Below are 19225 nucleotides of genomic sequence, written 5' to 3'. Positions count from 1 at the left end.
CATACCATTTTACAATCTAATTTCCTTTTATGGTACCTTGTATCTCCAAATCTTGATCCTTTTAGGACCCCGAGGCCAAATGCTTTGCTTCCATTTTCTATCTCTAGATACTTGGAGAATAGTTTTCATTCTGTCTTCTGTATTATTGTATCTCTCCTACTTTAGGTTTCCCAAGTTTACAATGAAATTTCTTATCTTTTGTAGTCCTTTTCAGCCCCCCTCCATGGTTACAGCTTTTCATTCTTTAATTTTATATGCATTTTGACAAGGCAAAATAAATAACCAAAAAATTACCTGTCATATTTAACTGAAAGTTTTTTATAAACTTTTTTTATTTAATCATTAAACATTTTCTGCAGTACAATTTATACTTCCTAACTAGATATTCTTAGCTGCATAATTTTGGATATCCTATTGTGTGATTGTTTATATATTGTTAAATATCAGACAATCCAATAAGGCAGAAAGCACTTCGTTCTACTTAAGCCAAATTTAATATTTTATTTTCATTTTGTTATATCATTAGAATCAGTATATCTGTGGTTTTATAGCTCTTACAGTTTTATATATTGTCTTTTCACTTAAAATACTATCACTATTTAATATTGTAATAAACATTCTTTTAAAATACTTCATTCAGGTGACCATTAGTAGCTGAGCAATCATCTGTAAATTAAATTCTCACTGCCAGTTTTCTTAACCTGTGGAGTATTGGTTTGGAGAATCATTGTACTAATAATAATCAGAAGGACCTTACCAGCAGACATGACATAATATTGGTATAATGGAGAAATATTGTCAGTGGTAAATGGAAGACATTTTTCTTTCATTACATTTTAACTTTGGGGGGTTTTTTGGTATTGGGGATTGAACTTGTGTCCTTGGGCTTTCGAGGCAGGTAGCACTACTGAGCTAAATCCCTAGTCCTAACTTTTGGTTTTTGAGTACCTATTGTATTCTAGGTAATGGTTTTAAAGTACTTTAAATGATCCTGAACTAGAGAGTTACTGCTGAAAAGGAAGGAGAAATAGTCTAGTAAGACAAAAATTACAGTATAAAGTAGTATGATGTCTTAAGAAAAATATTTACAGAGTGGAAATACAGAAAAAATGCTATATTTAAATTTATGGCCACAGGTTGGATAAGGAATGCATAGACATTCCAGACCATATTATTACAAAGGCATATGAGAGCATGTTGTGTTAAGGCATATGGAAATGGTACAATAGATGTGAGTCTTAAACACTTAATAATAGAGAATAGGAAGAGAGCGTGTGATATGGTCATGCAGGATTTTATATAGAGATATATTTGAGTAAAAAAAAAAAAAAAAAAAAGACTGAAAACAATAGCCTCAAAGTTTTTTACTGCAGTTTTTTTTGTTTGTTGGTTTTTGGTTTTTGGCTTTTTTGAGACAGGGTCTCACTATGTAGTTGAAATTGAGACTGACCTGGAACTCACTATGTAGCCCAGGCTGGTTTTGAACTCACAGTGATCCTCCTGCCTCAGCCTCCCAAGTGCTGGGATTACAGGCATGTGCCACCACACCCCGCTCTTACTGCACTTTTGACTATAGCAAATCTTGGTTGACTTTATACCTCTCCCTTTAGGAAGAGAAGCACTGTGTACTTTATTAGATTCAGTTACTTTTATGGTAGTTCCTAATTTGAGCTGATGATTAAGGAGGATTCAAAATTAAAGGCTTGCATGTTTTCCTAAAGGCAATTAACACAAATTTTCATTTCACAGGCACCTTTAAGAATGGAGTCTAAACCTTCAAGGATTCCAAGAAGAATTTCTGTTCCACCCTCTAGCTCTTTAAGTGCTAGGATGATGTCTGGAAGCAGAGGAAGTAGTTTAAATGATAACTGCCACTCAAGAGACTCTTCTTTTAGACTGGATTCTGAGTATCAGGTAACATTTTAATTCAAAACATAGTAGTAGCAAAATAAATGGTCTGATTTTTAAATTTATGAACTTCAAAATTATGGATAAGAGATTGTGGCCTTACATAAAACATTTTCTAAAGACTTGAGAAATTTAAAATATCAGTTTAAGTATAAATTTGACTAAAATGGTCAGTGTGGACAGTTTTTCAAAGACCAAAAACTTTCCTTCTAAATAGCACATTTGACTTCTCTGCCTTTGTACAAGAAACTGGTGGAATGGTGTTGTTATTGCATATTATTTAGAATCCATATTCTTTGTTTTTTGTTTTGTTTTGTTTTTTGGTGTGGGGATTGAACTCATGACCTTGCACTTGCAAGGAAGGCAGTGGCACGACTGAGCTAAATCCCTGGCCCTAGAAGCCATATTCTTTAAAATAGTGTACTTTTAATGTTACACAATTACCATATTAGTTGAGGGTAATTAGTAATCCAGTTGAGGGTTTTTCACCCTGTGGTAGAATGTGTGCTTAGCATGTATGAGGCTCTGCATTCAATCCCAAGCAAGATTAGGTTGTAAGGATTACTTTGATTGTGTCTCTGTGGAGGACAGTACTCCACAATACAAACTGTACAGTACAGAATGTTTGTGAGGCCAAGTTTATGCTAAGCTGAGAGTGCTGTAAAGGATTGGTGTAATCTTGATCTCACATATTCCTATTACATCTTTTATTTTTCCATATATGTGTTAGGTAAAAGAATCTAAAAACCAGGACCAGACCAGGACCTCAACAAGCCTTTATTATGAGGAGTATCTACCAGGCTGTCTCCTAACAAAGGAAAAGCAGCATGGCAGAACAGTGAGCTTCTTTTATAGGAGCTGGGTGGGGTTAACCTGAGATAGGGTGGAGTTGAATGAGGTAGCATTAAGGATTGGAGGAGCCTGTGACATCGCCAGCTGCTAGGAGGTAGCAAGTATTAGTTTACTCTCTTGATAGGAGAAGAGGCATGATGGGAAGAAGAAACCTGTCCTTTGTTGGGAGAAGCCATATTTTAACATGGAGGCTGCTATTTTATGTGGCAGCCATTTTAAGGCAAGGGAAATCTCACAGTATGTACAAAGTTTATTTTCCATTGTTAACCACATGCTGATGTATTTTCTGAATGAATGCAATGTGCTTCTTTGAAATTGAAGCATAATAGATCAAGTAGTAATGTTTTAGAAATTAATAGTAAAGTGGTTTATAATTACATTATTTTGTAGTCTGTCTATAATGTCTTTAATTTGCCTGACCACTGCTTCCCTCAGACATAAATTCTTTCCTATAAAATTTCCCACATACCTTCTGTTAAATATTTGCTTATATTATTATTTATTTGTTATCCATGCTCTAGAGTTCTCTGTTATGCTTTATTTTATACTTTCATTCCTTAACTCTTTCCAAGCATTGTAGAGATTATATGCCAAATTTATGTGTATTTTCAAGTAAGAACTTGGCAAAGAACAAGTTCCTGTAAAATAATAGAATGCCAAAGCTGGACATGGTGGCACATACTTTTAATCCCAGCTCCCCAGGAGGCTGAAGCAGGAAGGTTGCAAGTTTAAGCCCAGCCTGGACCATTAATGACTTACTGAAATTTTGTCTCAAAATAAAACAAGAATAAAGTGATGGGTGTGTGGCTCACTGTGAAGGCTCAATACTGGGCTCAATCCTCAGAACTGGTGGGAAAATAAAGGTACAGGATGCAAAATCAACACACGAAGATCACTAGTGTTCCTGTACATCAAAAATAAACTCATCAAGAAAGAAAATGTCATATAGAATTAGAAAAAACAAAATGAGTCAAAGCCGTTCCGAGCAAAAAAAAAAGCAAAGCTGGCAGCATCATAATGTTGGGTTTTGAGTTATCCTACAAATCTATAACAATAAAAACAATGTGGTATTTGCACAAAACATACATATAGCAAAATAGATCAACGACTTAAACTTTGAAATTGCTGGTAGATAACATAGGATAAACACTTGAATCCATAAGCACAGGCAAAACCTGAAAAGAAAACTCTTAAAACACAGGGAAGTAATACCAAAAATCAACAAATGTACTATATCAAATTAAAACATTTCTGGATAGCAAATAAATGAAGTGACATTCTGTAGGATGGGAAAAATATTTTGCCAGCTACTTGTACTAGAGAACTAATACCTAGAATATATATAGATCTCAAACTCCCCCCAAAACAAATGACCCAGTGAAAAACTGGGCAAATGAAATGGATATTTCTCAAAAAATTAGTATACAGTGGTGCTGCGCCTGCCTCACAAGTGAGTTCAATCCCCAGACCAGGAAAAAAAGTAATAAAAATGGCCAATAAATACATGTTGGGGGGGCTCATTATCTTTAGCTATTAAGGGAATTAAATCAAAGCAATTTTGAGATTCCATCTAACCCCAATCAGAATAGCTGTTTGCCAGAACGTGAGAAATAGCACTGGCCAGGATGTTGGCAAAAAAGAACTCTCCTATATTATTGGTGGGAATGTTAACTAGTAAAACCACTATGTAAAAACTTGAAAAAACCAAAACTAAAAATAACCATTTAACGCAGCTGAAAGAATATTATACAGCCATAAAGAATAAAATTTTGTCATCTGCAGGAAAATCAATTAGAATTGGAAGACTGTTGTGTTAAGTGAATAAACTCATGTTTGTTTTATATGAGAAATCAGAAGTATAAATAATACAAGAAATGATATGAAACTATAAGGCAGACTCATACGGGGAAAGGTGTGAGATGAGAAAAGGGTGAGGAGGATAAAGGGATTGAAAATGATAAAGATATGTTACGTGCATGTACCAATTCCCCCAAACAAACGTCAGTCTTCTGTGGTACAAACATGCACTAATTAAAAATAATTAATAGAACAGTTTTAATAATTGTGATTTAAATATTATCTTATCTAAAGCTATATTTAAGTAGACTACATGCATTTTAAGTGAACTCCTTAACCATTTAAATACTTAGTAAAAGTTTGTACCTGAGCAACATTTGTTATAAGTTGTTTTATGCTTATATATTTCTATGTTAAAAGAGAAAACAGGTAATGTTTGTAGGTAAGAACTTGTTTTAGTTTCTTGATTCTACTGGTTAATAAATTTTACGTGCTAGGACTTCTTTTGTTTTAGTTGTTGTGTTCTATTGTCTTGTTTAGTTTTGTTTTTGAGGCAGGGTCTCGCGTTGTAGTTCAGGCTAGCCTTAAACTCACCTTGTATCCCAGACTGTCCTCAAAATTGGCAGTGATCCTCCTGTGTCAGCCTTCCAAGTACTTTGGTTACAGATGTGTGCCCCCACTCGTGGCCCAGGTTTCTTACTTTTAAGGCACTACTCATTAGTATTGTCTCACTATATTTCTGAGACTAAGAATCAGAAACAAAGTTTCTCTGTGTGTGTGGGTAAACTAAGGGCCTTTACATGCTATCAGCAGGTACTCTCCAGTGAGCTACATCCCCATCCCAAGAATGACTTTTATTACTGAAAATAATCTCATTTTTGTTTTAGGGTATTGGTAATAAATGTCTATATCCGTGCCTTTTTGAGTGTTCTGCTTATTTTTAAGAAGCGGAAACAGGTGTCTCAGAAGATTGAAATATTAAGTCACAAAAAATTACTGTAAAAGTTTTTGCTCTTCAGTCTTTCATAACCAAGTGTGTGTAGAGTTATGGAGAGGATTTAGGTTGATAGTCCAGCAAAATACAATGACAGTATATAGTAAAGGGATAAATAGGTAGAAGTGAACAAAAGTCTAAGAAAAAAAGAACGTTGTAGAAAATTGGTATTTGTGGGAATAAACAGGTTCCTTGGAAGTTAATTAGAGCATTGTAGGTTAGATTTCATATTGAATGCAAGCATTTTGCTGTTTCTTTAAAAGCATGTTTAATTTACAGCCTACATCAGCATCTGCATCACCATTTCAATCTACATGGTATAGTGAATCAGAGATAACTCAGGGAGCACGAGCAAGATCACAAAACCAGCAACGGGATCATGATTCGAAAAGACCTAAGCTTTCTTGTTCAAACTGTACATCTACCTCAGCTGTGAGAAATATTGGAAATGGTTTAAATGCAGTATCAGGTAAGAATTACTCAATTTCTGTAAAGGCCATGGCATATGTACTTTGGACTGAAACCTTTTTTCTGTGATATAGCATAATTTGTTTTTGGTTTGGTGCAAATACCCTATATATAATAAATAGGATATTTAATTTAATTATGGGTGGTATGGGCTGGGGATATAGCTCAATGGTAGAATACTTGCCTAATATGTGTGAGGTCCTGGATTCAAATTAGTAAAAGTCCCCTGTATTTATGCAAGATAGTTTTGTGGTGTTTGTTTGTTTGTTTGTTTGTTTTTGGTGCTGGGGATCAAGCTTAAGACCTTGAACTTGCCAGGCAGGTATAGTGCCACTGAACTACATCCCCTGCCCTGTAGAAGATACATTTTAAGTGTTACAAGGAAAGCCAAACCTACTGGTAATTTTGGTATTTGTGGGAATAAACAGTTATTATCCATTAAGTTCATTGGTGCATTTACGTGATATAACTTGGTTCTTATTTTTTTCCCCATTTCCCTGCTCTTCACACTCTCCACCCATCCCTGTTTACATTTTTTCCTTTCCCTTCTTTCCTTTCTGCTACTCCTCCAGAGTCCCCTTCCCCTTTAGACCTTTTCTTCTTATTTCACATTATCTATTATACATTTTATTCTTAGTTACACTTTCAGTTTCTCGCACCAGAAAAACTGTTCGGTATTTACACATACATGTGTGTCCTGTTTATTTCACTTAAGAATATGGCCTCAATGTGCATCTATTTAGCTATAAATGACTAGTTTCTCATTCTTTATGACTGAGTAGTACTCCATTTTATAGAAAAACCACATACATCTTCTTTATCCAGGCTCCATTTGCTGGGTAATTGGGCTGTTTTTAAGTGTTAGCTATTGCAAACTCTCCTACTATAAACATGGGTGTGCATATGCACATATATCGCTGTGTTATGACTCTTAATTCTTTTGGGAAGATACACAGCAGGGGAATAGCTGGGTCAAATCCCTCTACTCCTAGTTTTTTGAGGAATCCCATATTGATTTCCAGAGTGGTTGTATCATTCTGCGCTCCCTTCAGCAGTAGAGAAGGGTTCCTTTCTCCCTACAACCCACCAGCATTTGTTGGTTGACTTCTTGATAGCAGCCATTCTTTCTGGAGTGAGGTGGAATTTCAGTGTTGTTTTCATCTGCATCTCTCGAATGTCCTTAGTAAAAAAGCATTTCGTTAGTAAATTTTTTGAAAATGATGCTTGTTTTCAGAAGTCACAGAAACTCTTCACTGAAGGAAAAAAACTGGTGTTGTCCCTCTTAAGAGTCCTATACAAGAATTAGAAAGTCATGATTCTAGCCACTTAAGTAAATGAGTGATATTAGACAAGTTACTCTAGGATGCTGATAGTGATCCTTTTAGTGCTTTCAGTGTTGAGAGAGTAAGGGATTTCTTCCTTACATACATTGATTTTTAAATGAAATTTTAGCTAGTAACCAAATTTTTTATAAAGGGAGGAAAAATTTCTGGTACTACAATTTTGAAACAGTATTTTTAAAATGGTTATGTATTGCCAATAGTATCAGTGTAAGCAATTCCTTTCAATTTTTCTAGGAAGGATTGCCAGGGGAAAGACCTGCCCATCTGAAAGATTTTTAAAGTAGTGTGATGGGTAAGAACATACTAGCCTTAACTTTGTAGACAAAAACCACTGTTCCACTATGTAAAGGCATAGCATCCAATACACTGAGCCATTTCCTTTAGAGATAAATTATTAAGAGTTTTGGAATTCAGGAAGAACTAAACTTTCAAGATAAATAGGGGACAAGAGGCTTGAGATGTAATTTTTTTAAATGAAATATCTACTAAAATTAAGATCAGAATTAGATAATACATTAATCATTAACTCTGATTAAAGAATGAACCAGATATGGTAGCTACAAAGTATTTCTGACACTAAGGATATATAGTTCAGTAGAGAAGTGCAAGCTTAGCATGCACAGTTCTTGAGCTTAATCCCCAGCAAGAAAAGTCCTGTATTTTTTTCCCCCAGATACAGTTGTAAAATACAATTCATTTACCATATCTAGAAAGCTTCAATTTTGATTTTGGAAGTTTTTCATCATTTCTTTAACTGACTTTTTGTGAAATTCTGCAATTTAAAAAAATGCTTTGCATTTTTGATCTATGGTCATTTTACTTTATGTTGACATCTTATTGTCATATATTATGAAGAGTGACCTGAAATGGTGAAAGTATACATGAATGTAGGTCCTAGAGTTAAGAATGTGTTTAATAGCCGGGCGCCCATGCCTGTAATCCCAGCACTTGGGAGGCTGAGGCAGGAGGATCTCTGTGAGTTCAAGACCAGCCTTGACTACATAGTTAAGTTCCAGGTCAGTCTCAACTACATAGTGAGACCCTATCTCAAAAAAAAAGAATGTGTTTAATGTTTAGCATGCACGTTTCAGGCCAGGCCTTGAGTTTAATCCTCACCTACAACAATAACAATGCTGCTGCTGCTGCTGCTACTGCTATTGTTGGGTGGGAAACTATTTTATAATTAGTTCACCGCTGAATACTTTTAAATTTTGCTGAATTTTGCTTTTGATTGCAGTTGTGTAACTGAGAATCATAATAAATCACAGTAACCTCTCTCTGTGTTACTGAAGATTTAGTATCATCCAAAATCTTAAAAACTGGGCTAGGGATTTGGCTCAGTGGTTCTACTACCTGCTTCGCAAGCGCAAGGGCCCGACTTTGATCTCTGGTCCTAAAAAAAAAAAGAAAACTTAAAAACTTTTCTGAAGTAAAATTTCTTCAATTATTTTAAGATTCTTCATGGAGGCATGGTCAAGTTCCCAGATCTTCATCAATGGTACTTGGTTCATTTGGAACAGACTTAATGAGAGAGAGGAGAGATTTGGAGAGGAGAAGAGATTCTTCCATTAGTAATCTTATGGATTATAGTCATCGAAGTGGTGATTTCACAACTTCATCATGTATGTATAAACTCCATTAAGTATAGCTTATCTAAAGTTAGATTTTCCTTTTATGTTTGTCAAAATTAAATAGGAATAAATAAAATTAATCTTAATAACATGTTTTCTAATAACTTTTTTGTTTACTTTAAAAAATGAAACAGCCATGAATATTCAGATTTTTACAGAGTAACATACAAGATAAAGATATGCTCAGATATTAATAATACATATAATTATCATACACAGTTTAATAAGTATTTCTAATTAAATGCTAAAATAACTAACTTGAAATTACCATTTTTAAGGCATAATTTAGAAGTACTGTAATATGAGTATGCCTTTATTTTCATTAAATTGATATTAAAAAGACCGCATTTTCTTAAATTGATATAAAGAAGACTAATTTCTTACCACTGTACGTAGACTTAAGCATTTCACAAATCAACAGTCACAGTAACTTCAAAGAAAAACATACTGAGCAAAATTCACAGATAAAATAGGCAGAAGTAAAAGTGAATGGCAGAGTCGTCTTCATGAAGGAATTTTATAGTTGTTTCTCATCCTATTGAAGGTCAAACTTCCAGTTTAACTGCATTTTTTAAATAAAGATGCCAGAGTCCATTCTGGCTCAAAATTTAGAGCCAGGGTTAAAAAACAAAAGTGTATCTGATGAAAAACCAAGTCAAGAACTACTGTTATTACCTTAGAAGACAAGATTATGGAAATCTTTCCCTGTTAATTGCAAGGATGATAATATTTACATAAAATAACTTTTATACTTGCAGCATAGAGTAAGAAGAATCTCCAAAACTCAGTTTCCCTAGGGTGATTATGTGATTAATCATTGATACATTTGCATTGTATTAATTGGTCTATTTACAATTTTGTATCAAGGTTAGACATTCTACTGAATCAGTTTCTGATTAGTAAATTCAAGTTCATCTTCATCAACTAGTTGCTTTTTATAGGCTCTTAATATTCTTTCATTTGAATTTGTAATACTGGCTTTACCTCATATTTTTACCTGGATTTCACAAACAGGAATAAATATATTTTATGGTTTTTCTATAAGAATAATTTAGCTCCTTGTAAGACAGCAGTATTCAGTTTTAATCTTAGTGTTTCATTTTAGCTATAAGAAGTTAATAAATGCAAACTTATTAGTATTCATTATTTCATATAATTGGTTACTTTTCCTTCCTTTCAAAAATAGATGTTCAAGACAGAGTTCCTTCTTCATACTCACAGGGAGCAAGACCAAAAGAGAACTCAGTGAGCCCTTTACAGTTGAATACATCATCCACAAACCACCAATTGCCTTCTGAACATCAGACAGTACCAAGTTACAGGGACTCCAGTAGAAATTCTTTGAGGTCAGGTTTTTCTTCAAGAGAATCAGAATCTCTCCGAAGCAGTATTCACCCTGGATTTTCTTATTTTTCAAATAGAAATGAAACCCCAACTGTAAGCAATTCAGAAAGGATTGGTTCATCTCAGAGATCATTTCAAGAATCTTCTGACAGTGAAGGTAGGCGCACGACCAGGAGGTTGCTGTCGCGTATAGCATCTAGCATGTCATCTACTTTTTTTTCACGAAGATCTAGTCAAGATTCCTTGAATACAAGATCATTGAATTCTGAAAACTCTTATACTTCTCCAGGAATCTTGACATCACAGTCTCGGGGTAATGCAGCAACTTCTGAAGTTAACTATAATAGGGCAACTGAAGCTTCTCAGGGATTTCGATTTCTTAGGCGAAGATGGGGTTTGTCATCTAGCCAGAATCATAACTCTGAGCCAGATTCAGAAAATTTCAACCATGAATCTGAAAGTAGAAATACAGGTCCATGGTTATCTTCCTCACTTAGAAATAGATGCACACCTTTGTTCTCTAGAAGGAGAAGAGAGGGAAGAGATGAATCTTCAAGGATAACTACCTCTGATGGACCGTCTAGATCTCATATTTTTAGAAGAGAATCAAATGAAGTTGTTCACCTTGAAGCACAGAGTGATCCCCTTGGGGCTGCTGCTAACAGAGCACAAGCATCAGGAGCATCAAGCAGTGCCTCTACAGGTGGCTCCATATCAGATTCAACTCAAGGTGGAAGAAATAGAGGGATAACAGGAATTCTTCCTGGTTCTTTATTCCGATTTGCAGTCCCCCCAGCCCTCGGAGATAATTTGACTGACAATGTCATGATTACTGTAGATATCATTCCTTCAGGTTGGAATTCATCTGATGGAAAAAATGATAAAACCAAAAATGCACCTTCAAGAGATCCAGAAAGACTGCAGAAAATAAAAGAGAGGTAAATTTGAGTATTCCCTTGTCTGTAACCCTAGACTAAATTAGAGAAAGAATTCTTTGCTTTTAAATGACTTTTCATAAAATTGACAACTGAAATTTTTTCCTTAAAGTTTATATCCTGATGAAGTTATTGTCTCAAAATAGATGTTTGGATAATTTAGTAAGGAGGTAGATACTAGAGGTGTGAATTGTATCAAGAAATGGCTAGAGTTTTTTTTTTGTTGTTGTTTTTTTAACCAACTTTGGATAAATAGACACATGGGAAAATCTTAATCTTTTACCCTATTCCTTGCTTAGACTACTGCTAAATGAGATTGGTTTACCAATAAATGTATCTTTTTTTAGTAAGTTGATTTGTTTACTATTTCCTTATGTTTGACATCTTTTTATAGAATGTAGTAAATTGAGATTAGAAAAGTTTATTGTTTTTAAAATCTGTATACTGAATATCTATATATGTTAGGATTTAGGAACAAAAATAACACTTCATATTCAGAGCTTATATAAAAATACACAAAAGAAATATTTTCCACAGTCTTACGTTGCATAAATGTGATTGACAGGAGTGAAAAGAAAGACCAAATAGTCCCAACTTGACTATTGGTTTTGTTATGTTAGTCCAGTTCTAAATTAAAATAATTTTTATGATAAAATGGGATAGAACAATACAAGTAAAATACAAGAAGGCCAGGGGATAGTTTTCACAAAGGCCTAATAATAGAATAATTAATAGAATTGTTGGGAAGCATAGTTACCTTTTTAGATATTTTTGTACTTTAAAAATAAAATAGGTTCAGATCCAGTTTTCTGGTCATGAATGAAGGTTTTACACATTTTCTGAGATATTGGGCTATTGTACTCCATTTTTCCTTTTATATAGGACAGATTTTATTGTAACAGTTTTCCTGCTTTTAAGCCTATTACTTTCCTTCCTTATACAGAGAGATTTACTCTACCCTGGTAGTGTTAGTTTTAGTGTTTGCTTATTATAGCAACTTCCTCAGATTATAAACTGTCTGCCTAAGAATATAATAATTATTTCTTTTCCTTAAAATTAGGTTAATTTGCATATAATAGTTAAAGGGCAAAGCATTAGTGATCTTTAAAAAGAGAAACAAACTAAGCCAGTACTAATCTGTTTAGTTTTAAAACAGTATTTTTGTATTATTTTGCAAGAGTTTGTGTGTTTTCCATTTTTGTATTGTGAAAAATAGGGAACTTAAACTGCTACTAAGGACAGAATTATTTAAATCATATGAAGATAAATGATAGGCTAGCCTATTTCATTTTATTTTGAAATTCTTATAATTTTTATTATCAATAAAATGGTCTTTCATGTTGGTTACTTTTTGCTATTTTTGTTTTGTTGTTATTAACTGTTTGCTTTTTTCTACCTAGTGTAAGTAGACAAGAATGTCTTGGATGATAATAGATCTGGAAATGACAGGCTAAGTTATGACAGCCTGTTTGGAAAATATACTTTTTTTTTTTTACAGCCTCCTTTTAGAGGACTCTGAAGAAGAAGAAGGTGATTTATGTAGAATTTGTCAGATGGCAGCTGCATCATCATCTAATTTGCTGATAGAACCGTGCAAGTGCACAGGAAGTTTACAGTATGTCCACCAAGAGTGTATGAAAAAATGGTTACAGGCCAAAATTAACTCTGGTAAGATTTACCTTTTCGTGTTTTGTTTTCAAAATGTTTATAAAAGATGCGTATGTATGTATTTTGCTTAACAAATTTGTGCATGTTTTTGAGAATCCAGAGGAGAGAAAAATAATTTGTGTAAAGGAGAAAAAGGTGGATCCAGAGTACAGATTTATGATTATTCTTTAATTGAAATTTATTTATAGAAACTAATATACATTGATATTGGTGTTAATCAGTTTATTGCTTTGGTAGGAAGATGCATGGCTTCCTATGTAAATGCTTGAATTTTTGTAGGTATGGTCTTTAGCTGATTGGGGGACAGGTTAGGAGGTTTGAGGTATGGTAAAAATACCATCCTAAAGACAATAGGATTCCCAGGTATCAATGTCTATAAAAATGTTTGTAGGGCTGGGGGTATAGCTAAGCAGTAGAGTGGTTAGAGTAGTAGAGTGCTTGCCTAACATGTACAAGGCCCTGGGCTTGATTCCCCAGCCCAGGAAAGGAGAAAGATGGGGTGGCATAGAAGGGAGAAAGGGAAAGAAAAGCATTTAAAGTGAGACACGCATTTTTTTTCTTTTCAAATTTTTTTCTTTTTGAATTTTTATTTTTAAAAACTCAAAAATTGATAATTGTATGGATTTCTAGGATAAAATGTGATGTTTCGGTGCATGTATACATTGCATTGAATATTTTTTATATCAGTTGAACATTATATGCTTACTTCAGGAAAGTTAGAAGATATGGAAATATTAAAATGGCCATACTCCCGCTTACATGGAAACTGCGGTAATCCCTTAGGACAGTGTTCTGGAACTTGGACAGGCATCAGAATCATCTTGTTAATTGCACTAGGCTACATTCCCAGCCCTTTTTATTTTTTGAGACAAGTTCTCACTAAATTGACCACGTTGAACTCAGACTTGTGATACTGGCTCAGCCTCCCAAATAGCTGGGATTATAGACATGCCCACTACTTCTGGCCTGCAAGGATTTACATTTTTAACATCTTTCCCGGTGACACTGATCTGACATGTAAGTTTTTTAAAAGAAGTTTACATATTATTGTATATAGACATGGACTGAATTTGATTTGTCTTGGGACCTTTGCTGGATAAATATAATGAAGAAAATTAAGGATATCTGTAGGGATATAACTATAGTGAATGTAGAAATTTAAAATTAAAAAGTGAATAAAGACTTGAAGTTGATAGGGAGAAAGTGGTAGTCAATTTCTTTTGAGTCTCAGTGACATTGAAGAGAGTTGAAGCAGAATGATACTTTGTAGGTAGTCAGGATAAGAGGATGCTAGGGATAGTGCAGTGTAGTAAGTGATTAAGGGTATGACCTTAGAGTTGGTAGCTAAATAGGGAAGGGATAATATTGGAAGCAAAGATTTTGAATAAGTTAACATCCAAAGTGAATGTTCAAAGTGGGCAGTGAAATAATCAAGAAGCAAGTTGGTAAAGAAGATGGCGGCAAGCCAGTTACTAAAGTTACTAATATAATGAATGCTAACATTACTTAAGATTTGAAAAGGGAGGTTTTCTGTTTTTACTTCATTATGACATACAAAAGCTATACGAAAAAATTAGAAATGAATGTATCATTTGGGGATATGCTGTGGCTCAGACAAGAATGTAGAGAGTACACAAAAAATGGTTGTTAGTTTTTGTTGATTTTTGCCATGCTGGGGATTGAACCCAGGGCCCCCTCCCCTGGCCCTGAACTCAGGTTTTTCACACTGAGCTACATCCTCCTTTTTGAAATTTTGAGGTCTTGTTAAGTCCAGTTGGACTCAACTGGAATCCTGCCTTATTCTCCAGAGTGCTGGGATTACAAGCATATGCCACCAGAGGAACTTAATGATTAGTAAATTGAGTCCCAGAGGACATAGTACAAGTGACTAGTAGGGTGAGAAGGCTGGGAACTTAGGTAAGATCAATAAATGTACATAGATGTGTGAGAGATTAAGAGTCTGATGAATATACGTTGGTGACCCAGGCAAATAGGTTGTATGGTGTGATGGCACTAATTTTAATTTTCATAATCTACTGGAGGAGTTAGGTAATCTGTTCAAACTGGAGATTAAAGTGCTATTGTGAAACTTCTGCAACTTCTTTGATGTTGACAGTAAATATGCAAAAGCCAACCCTGGAGAATTGGGGCGGGGGGCAGTATCCCTTCTAAGCTACTCTGAGCCTCAGCCTCTTGGACTTTTGGACCTGTTCTTTTGGCTCTTGTTTGTTCTAGTCAACTCATAGGCTTTATTAGTCACTGCACAGGGATGTTGTTAGGATTAAAAATGATAGATTCATTGCACATAAAATGCTTAGCATGATTCTTGACATTGAATAAGGGCCCAGCAATGTTAATTGCTAACAGAGTGAAGAACAGCTTTACTCAATTTCCGATACATTGGCAATTAGATTATTAGTGTTGATGTGGAAGGGAAAGTATAATAGTTTATTTGTTAAGGTCACTGGCCTTTTGGATTTTCACAGTACTAGATTGAAATATTAGCTTCACTGAGCAAGCTATAGGATCTTGAGCTTGCTTTTGTTTAGTTTTATGGTGCTAGGAAATGAACCCAGCCCCTTGTGCATGCCAGGCAAGCATTTAGTCATTGAACCTGTGTCCCCATCCCTTTGAGCATGTTTCATAACATTGATTCTAAAGCTGGTTGCTATTCAGAGTCATCCACTGGACTTTTAAAAAAATGCAGGTGATTCAAATCCACCCTAAAAATAGGGCTGGTCTTCCCTACCATCATACTTGAAACTGAGTATACCTTATGCAGTTACTTTGAATGTCAGTGACATTTACGGTTTAACACTGTACCAAGTACATGGTATATAATCAACAGATGGGAATTATGTTTATAAGGGCATAATACATCATTATTATTATTATTATTTTAGATATAGTCAAGTGAATATATTGATTTCAACAGTTGAGCTTTCCTGATAGTGGAAGCCTTTTCATACTTACTCAAAGACCCTATTTGGTGGAAAATTGATTCTGGTAGATTGATGTAAACATTTAGTAGGTAGCTACAATACATGTATTACTAAGCTTACAGATACATAAAACAAAGATATTTATAAAACAAGTCTAGTTTACTAAATTTGGGGCAGATGCAGTCAGGGCTTCTTGAATGGAATGGGGTGTAATGGAAAGAATCCTGCTTAAGGAATGTAAGAGTAAATGAGTTGTTTCCAGCTCTTCATGGCCTTTAAAATAAGACTTTTGCCAAGCCTTTATTCCATAGAAGGGAAGTTCTAACAAAAGAAGTTACCCAAAAAATCACCTACGTGGTCCTTAGTTCATGATCATACTCTTCCTGTTTCTGAATCAAAATACTTTTATGAAATATCGGATAAAATCTTTTAAATATCTCATAGTCATCAGGTCATAAAAGGATTTATGCTAAATTTAGTTCAGTAGTAAAGTATTTTTTAAAAATTAAACTATTTTAGAAGCTTCAAAAAAATGTTAGACTACTTAAAAGAAAACCAGGATTTTGTTTTGTTCATACACTTGAAAAGCCCTATACACTTAATGACACATAGGATCTGAGAAATGCATTAGGTGATTTTCTCCAAATATAGAGTATATTCACACAAATTTAGAGGTATCCTATACACTGATACTATATTGTGTGTATGTCTATGTTTGTATGCTTGTGTGTATGTGTGTGGTACAGCTTATTTTTCTAAGGTTCCTGATAAAACACAACATCAAACAAAATATTGCAGTAAAGAGACACAGTAAACAATGGTGCTGCCAGGGGAAAATAGCTTACCATTTTTATGGTATACTTTTTTAATGAGTATAATATTAAAATGATACAGTAAATTCATAAACCAATAGCATAATTATTAAGTGTTATATAGTATGCATAATCCTATGCATTTTACTTTTATATAACTAGCAATGCAGTAGTTTAGTTTATATCAGCATTTCCACAAACTCAGTGCATTGTGCTCTTACTTTAGACCACTGTGCTAGGCAATAGGAATTTTTCATCTGCTATTCATATACACATGCATGCACGCACACATGCACACATACAGACATGTTTGATGGTACTGCAGATTGAATCCAGGACCTTTTTTGATTTTGAGACAGGGTTTCTCTAAGTTGTCCAGACTGGACCCAAACTTTGGGTGATCCTCCTGCCTTAGTTCCTAGAGTGGTGAGATTATAGCTTGTTTCACCACACCTGGCCTCTTTTATATTCTTATGGGACCACTATAAAAGGTGTTTGAATGTATAGTGAAAACTGATGTAGTTTGACTATAGCTCATTTTGAGACAGCATACCATATTTCATATTAACTTTTTAACCTATTTTCTAGAAAATGCATACAAATTACTACTACTGGGGAGCTACTGGAATTTATGCTAAATTTTATTCTTTTTAAATACTGTTGCTGTTAAATAACAGTAGTCAATGAGATTTTTATGTGCTCTTTAAAGACAAAGGCTGTTTACTCATTTCTGAATCTCCAAAACCTCTATTGCTTGATACAGAGCAATCACTCAACAAATGTGAGTTCAATTGAATTTAAACCTTTTGCCTGTTACTCATCTTATTTAGGACATTTTTTGTTTGGAAACCATATCTAAAAATAAAGGAGGAGAAGGCTGCCTGTTTTAATTAGATAGGATACCACCTACTATATCAAACCAGAAGTTTATCATAATCAGTTTTGGGGTACATATGGAACACAGGTCACTCTTGTTTAAAAACAAAACCAAAAATTGTGGTTTAATGTGAATAAAATAAAATTTGCTGTTTTGACCACTTTTTGTCTGTTTATTTTTGGTACCGGGGATGAAACTCAGGTTCTTGTGCTTTCAAGGCAGGCGCCAAAACCATTTAGCTAAATCCCGAGCCGCCGTTTTGACAATTTTTAAGTATACAGTTCAGTGGCATTCACTACATTCAGAACATTGTATCACTATGTTGCTACTTTTTTTTAAAAATTTTGTGACAGGAGCTCACTATGTAGTTCAAGCTGGTCTCAAACTCGTAGCAGTGCTCCTGCTTCTGCCTCTCATATCCATTTTTTAAATTTCATTACCCCAGATAGAAATTATATCCACTAAGTTCTCACTGTCTGCTCTTCTCCTGATTGTGGTAGCTTCTGATCCATTTTCTGTCTCTGAATTTGTTTGTTTATTTTATTTATTTATTTATTTATTTATTTAGGTACCAGGGATCGAACTCAGGTCCTTGTGCTTGCCAAGCAGGCAGCAGAACCAATGAGCTAAATCCCTGGCCCCTGAATTTGTTTATTTTAGATATGTCATGTAAATAGAATAATGTTCATCCTTTTGCATCTGCCTATACCACTTAGCATAGTTTTTCCAAAGTTCAGCCATGTTTTTAGCATATATTAGGATTTATTTACTTTTATGGCTGAAAAGAACTGTGGCCTTTTGTTTTCTGTGCTGGGGATTGAAGCCATGCCCTCACATATGCTAGGCAAGCACTCTACCACTGAGGTATTCCCCTAGCCCCTGAGGAGCTATTGTTTTATCTGGACAGAGGTGGATTCCTTTTATTCCTCACCTAGGAAGCAGGGAGGTACATTCTAAACTACACAAAATAGGTGTATGCTGTCACATCAAAGATACTGGCCTGAGTATGTAACTAGTTGAGATGATACATCTTTAAACATTGTTTTTATGGCATCAAATCAAGGTACTTGGAGAGGAAGTAGGAAATACAGATGACATTCCATTGCTTCTGTCAGCTTCCCATAATTATAAGGTCATGTAAGTATCTGGGAGGGAGAAAAGACATCTAAATTATGGGTGGAGGCTTAAATATCATAGGGCAGGACCTGACATGCACATTGGTTGTTACAGATTACTATTTTAGGAAACATCGCTGGTGTATTGAAGTAACATAATCTCCTCCCTCTGTTCTCTTCCCCCTTCTTCCCAGCCTCCCCTTGCAAGATTTTCTGCATTTTAAACCTAAAACTATGAGGAAAAATATTTTATGAGGTCAGTTTAAAACTAAGTTTTGCATGCCATTTGGTTTTTCCCAAGGTTCTTCATTAGAGGCTGTAACCACCTGTGAACTCTGTAAAGAGAAGTTGCAACTTAACCTGGAGGACTTTGATATTCATGAACTGCATAGAGCTCATGCAAATGAACAAGTTAGTATATTTTGCCTAATTTGGTAAGTGTCTATTCTCTGCTTAAAGGACAGCTCTTGAAGAAAAGAATTCATGTTCAGAAATCCAACAATGAAATATTTTAAATAGAATTTTCTGTTACAGCATTA

At 34.6% G+C, this 19225-nt stretch overlaps 1 protein-coding gene across 4 annotated transcripts in view; it reads left to right on the top strand.

Annotated features, from left to right (window-relative positions):
- Marchf7 (membrane associated ring-CH-type finger 7) overlaps positions 1-19225 on the top strand; it is a 41219-nt gene that overhangs the window by 13497 nt on the left and 8497 nt on the right. For all 4 annotated transcript variants that reach the window (XM_010606812.3, XM_010606811.3, XM_010606809.3 and 1 more), the window contains 6 exons: positions 1750-1914; positions 5831-6020; positions 8817-8984; positions 10180-11275; positions 12771-12940; positions 18988-19097. In XM_010606812.3, the coding sequence (XP_010605114.1) occupies positions 1762-1914; positions 5831-6020; positions 8817-8984; positions 10180-11275; positions 12771-12940; positions 18988-19097 (1887 nt within the window). In that variant the 5' untranslated portion in view covers positions 1750-1761. The remainder of the gene's footprint in view (positions 1-1749; positions 1915-5830; positions 6021-8816; positions 8985-10179; positions 11276-12770; positions 12941-18987; positions 19098-19225) is intronic.

The sequence above is a fragment of the Fukomys damarensis genome, unplaced genomic scaffold (genome assembly GCF_012274545.1).
Source record: "Fukomys damarensis isolate Sample0158 unplaced genomic scaffold, DMR_v1.0_HiC HiC_scaffold_26, whole genome shotgun sequence".
In the NCBI taxonomy this organism is placed as follows: domain Eukaryota; kingdom Metazoa; phylum Chordata; class Mammalia; order Rodentia; family Bathyergidae; genus Fukomys; species Fukomys damarensis.
The sequence above is the reverse complement of the archived record's forward strand: the minus strand, read 5'-3'. Positions and strand labels throughout refer to the sequence as shown.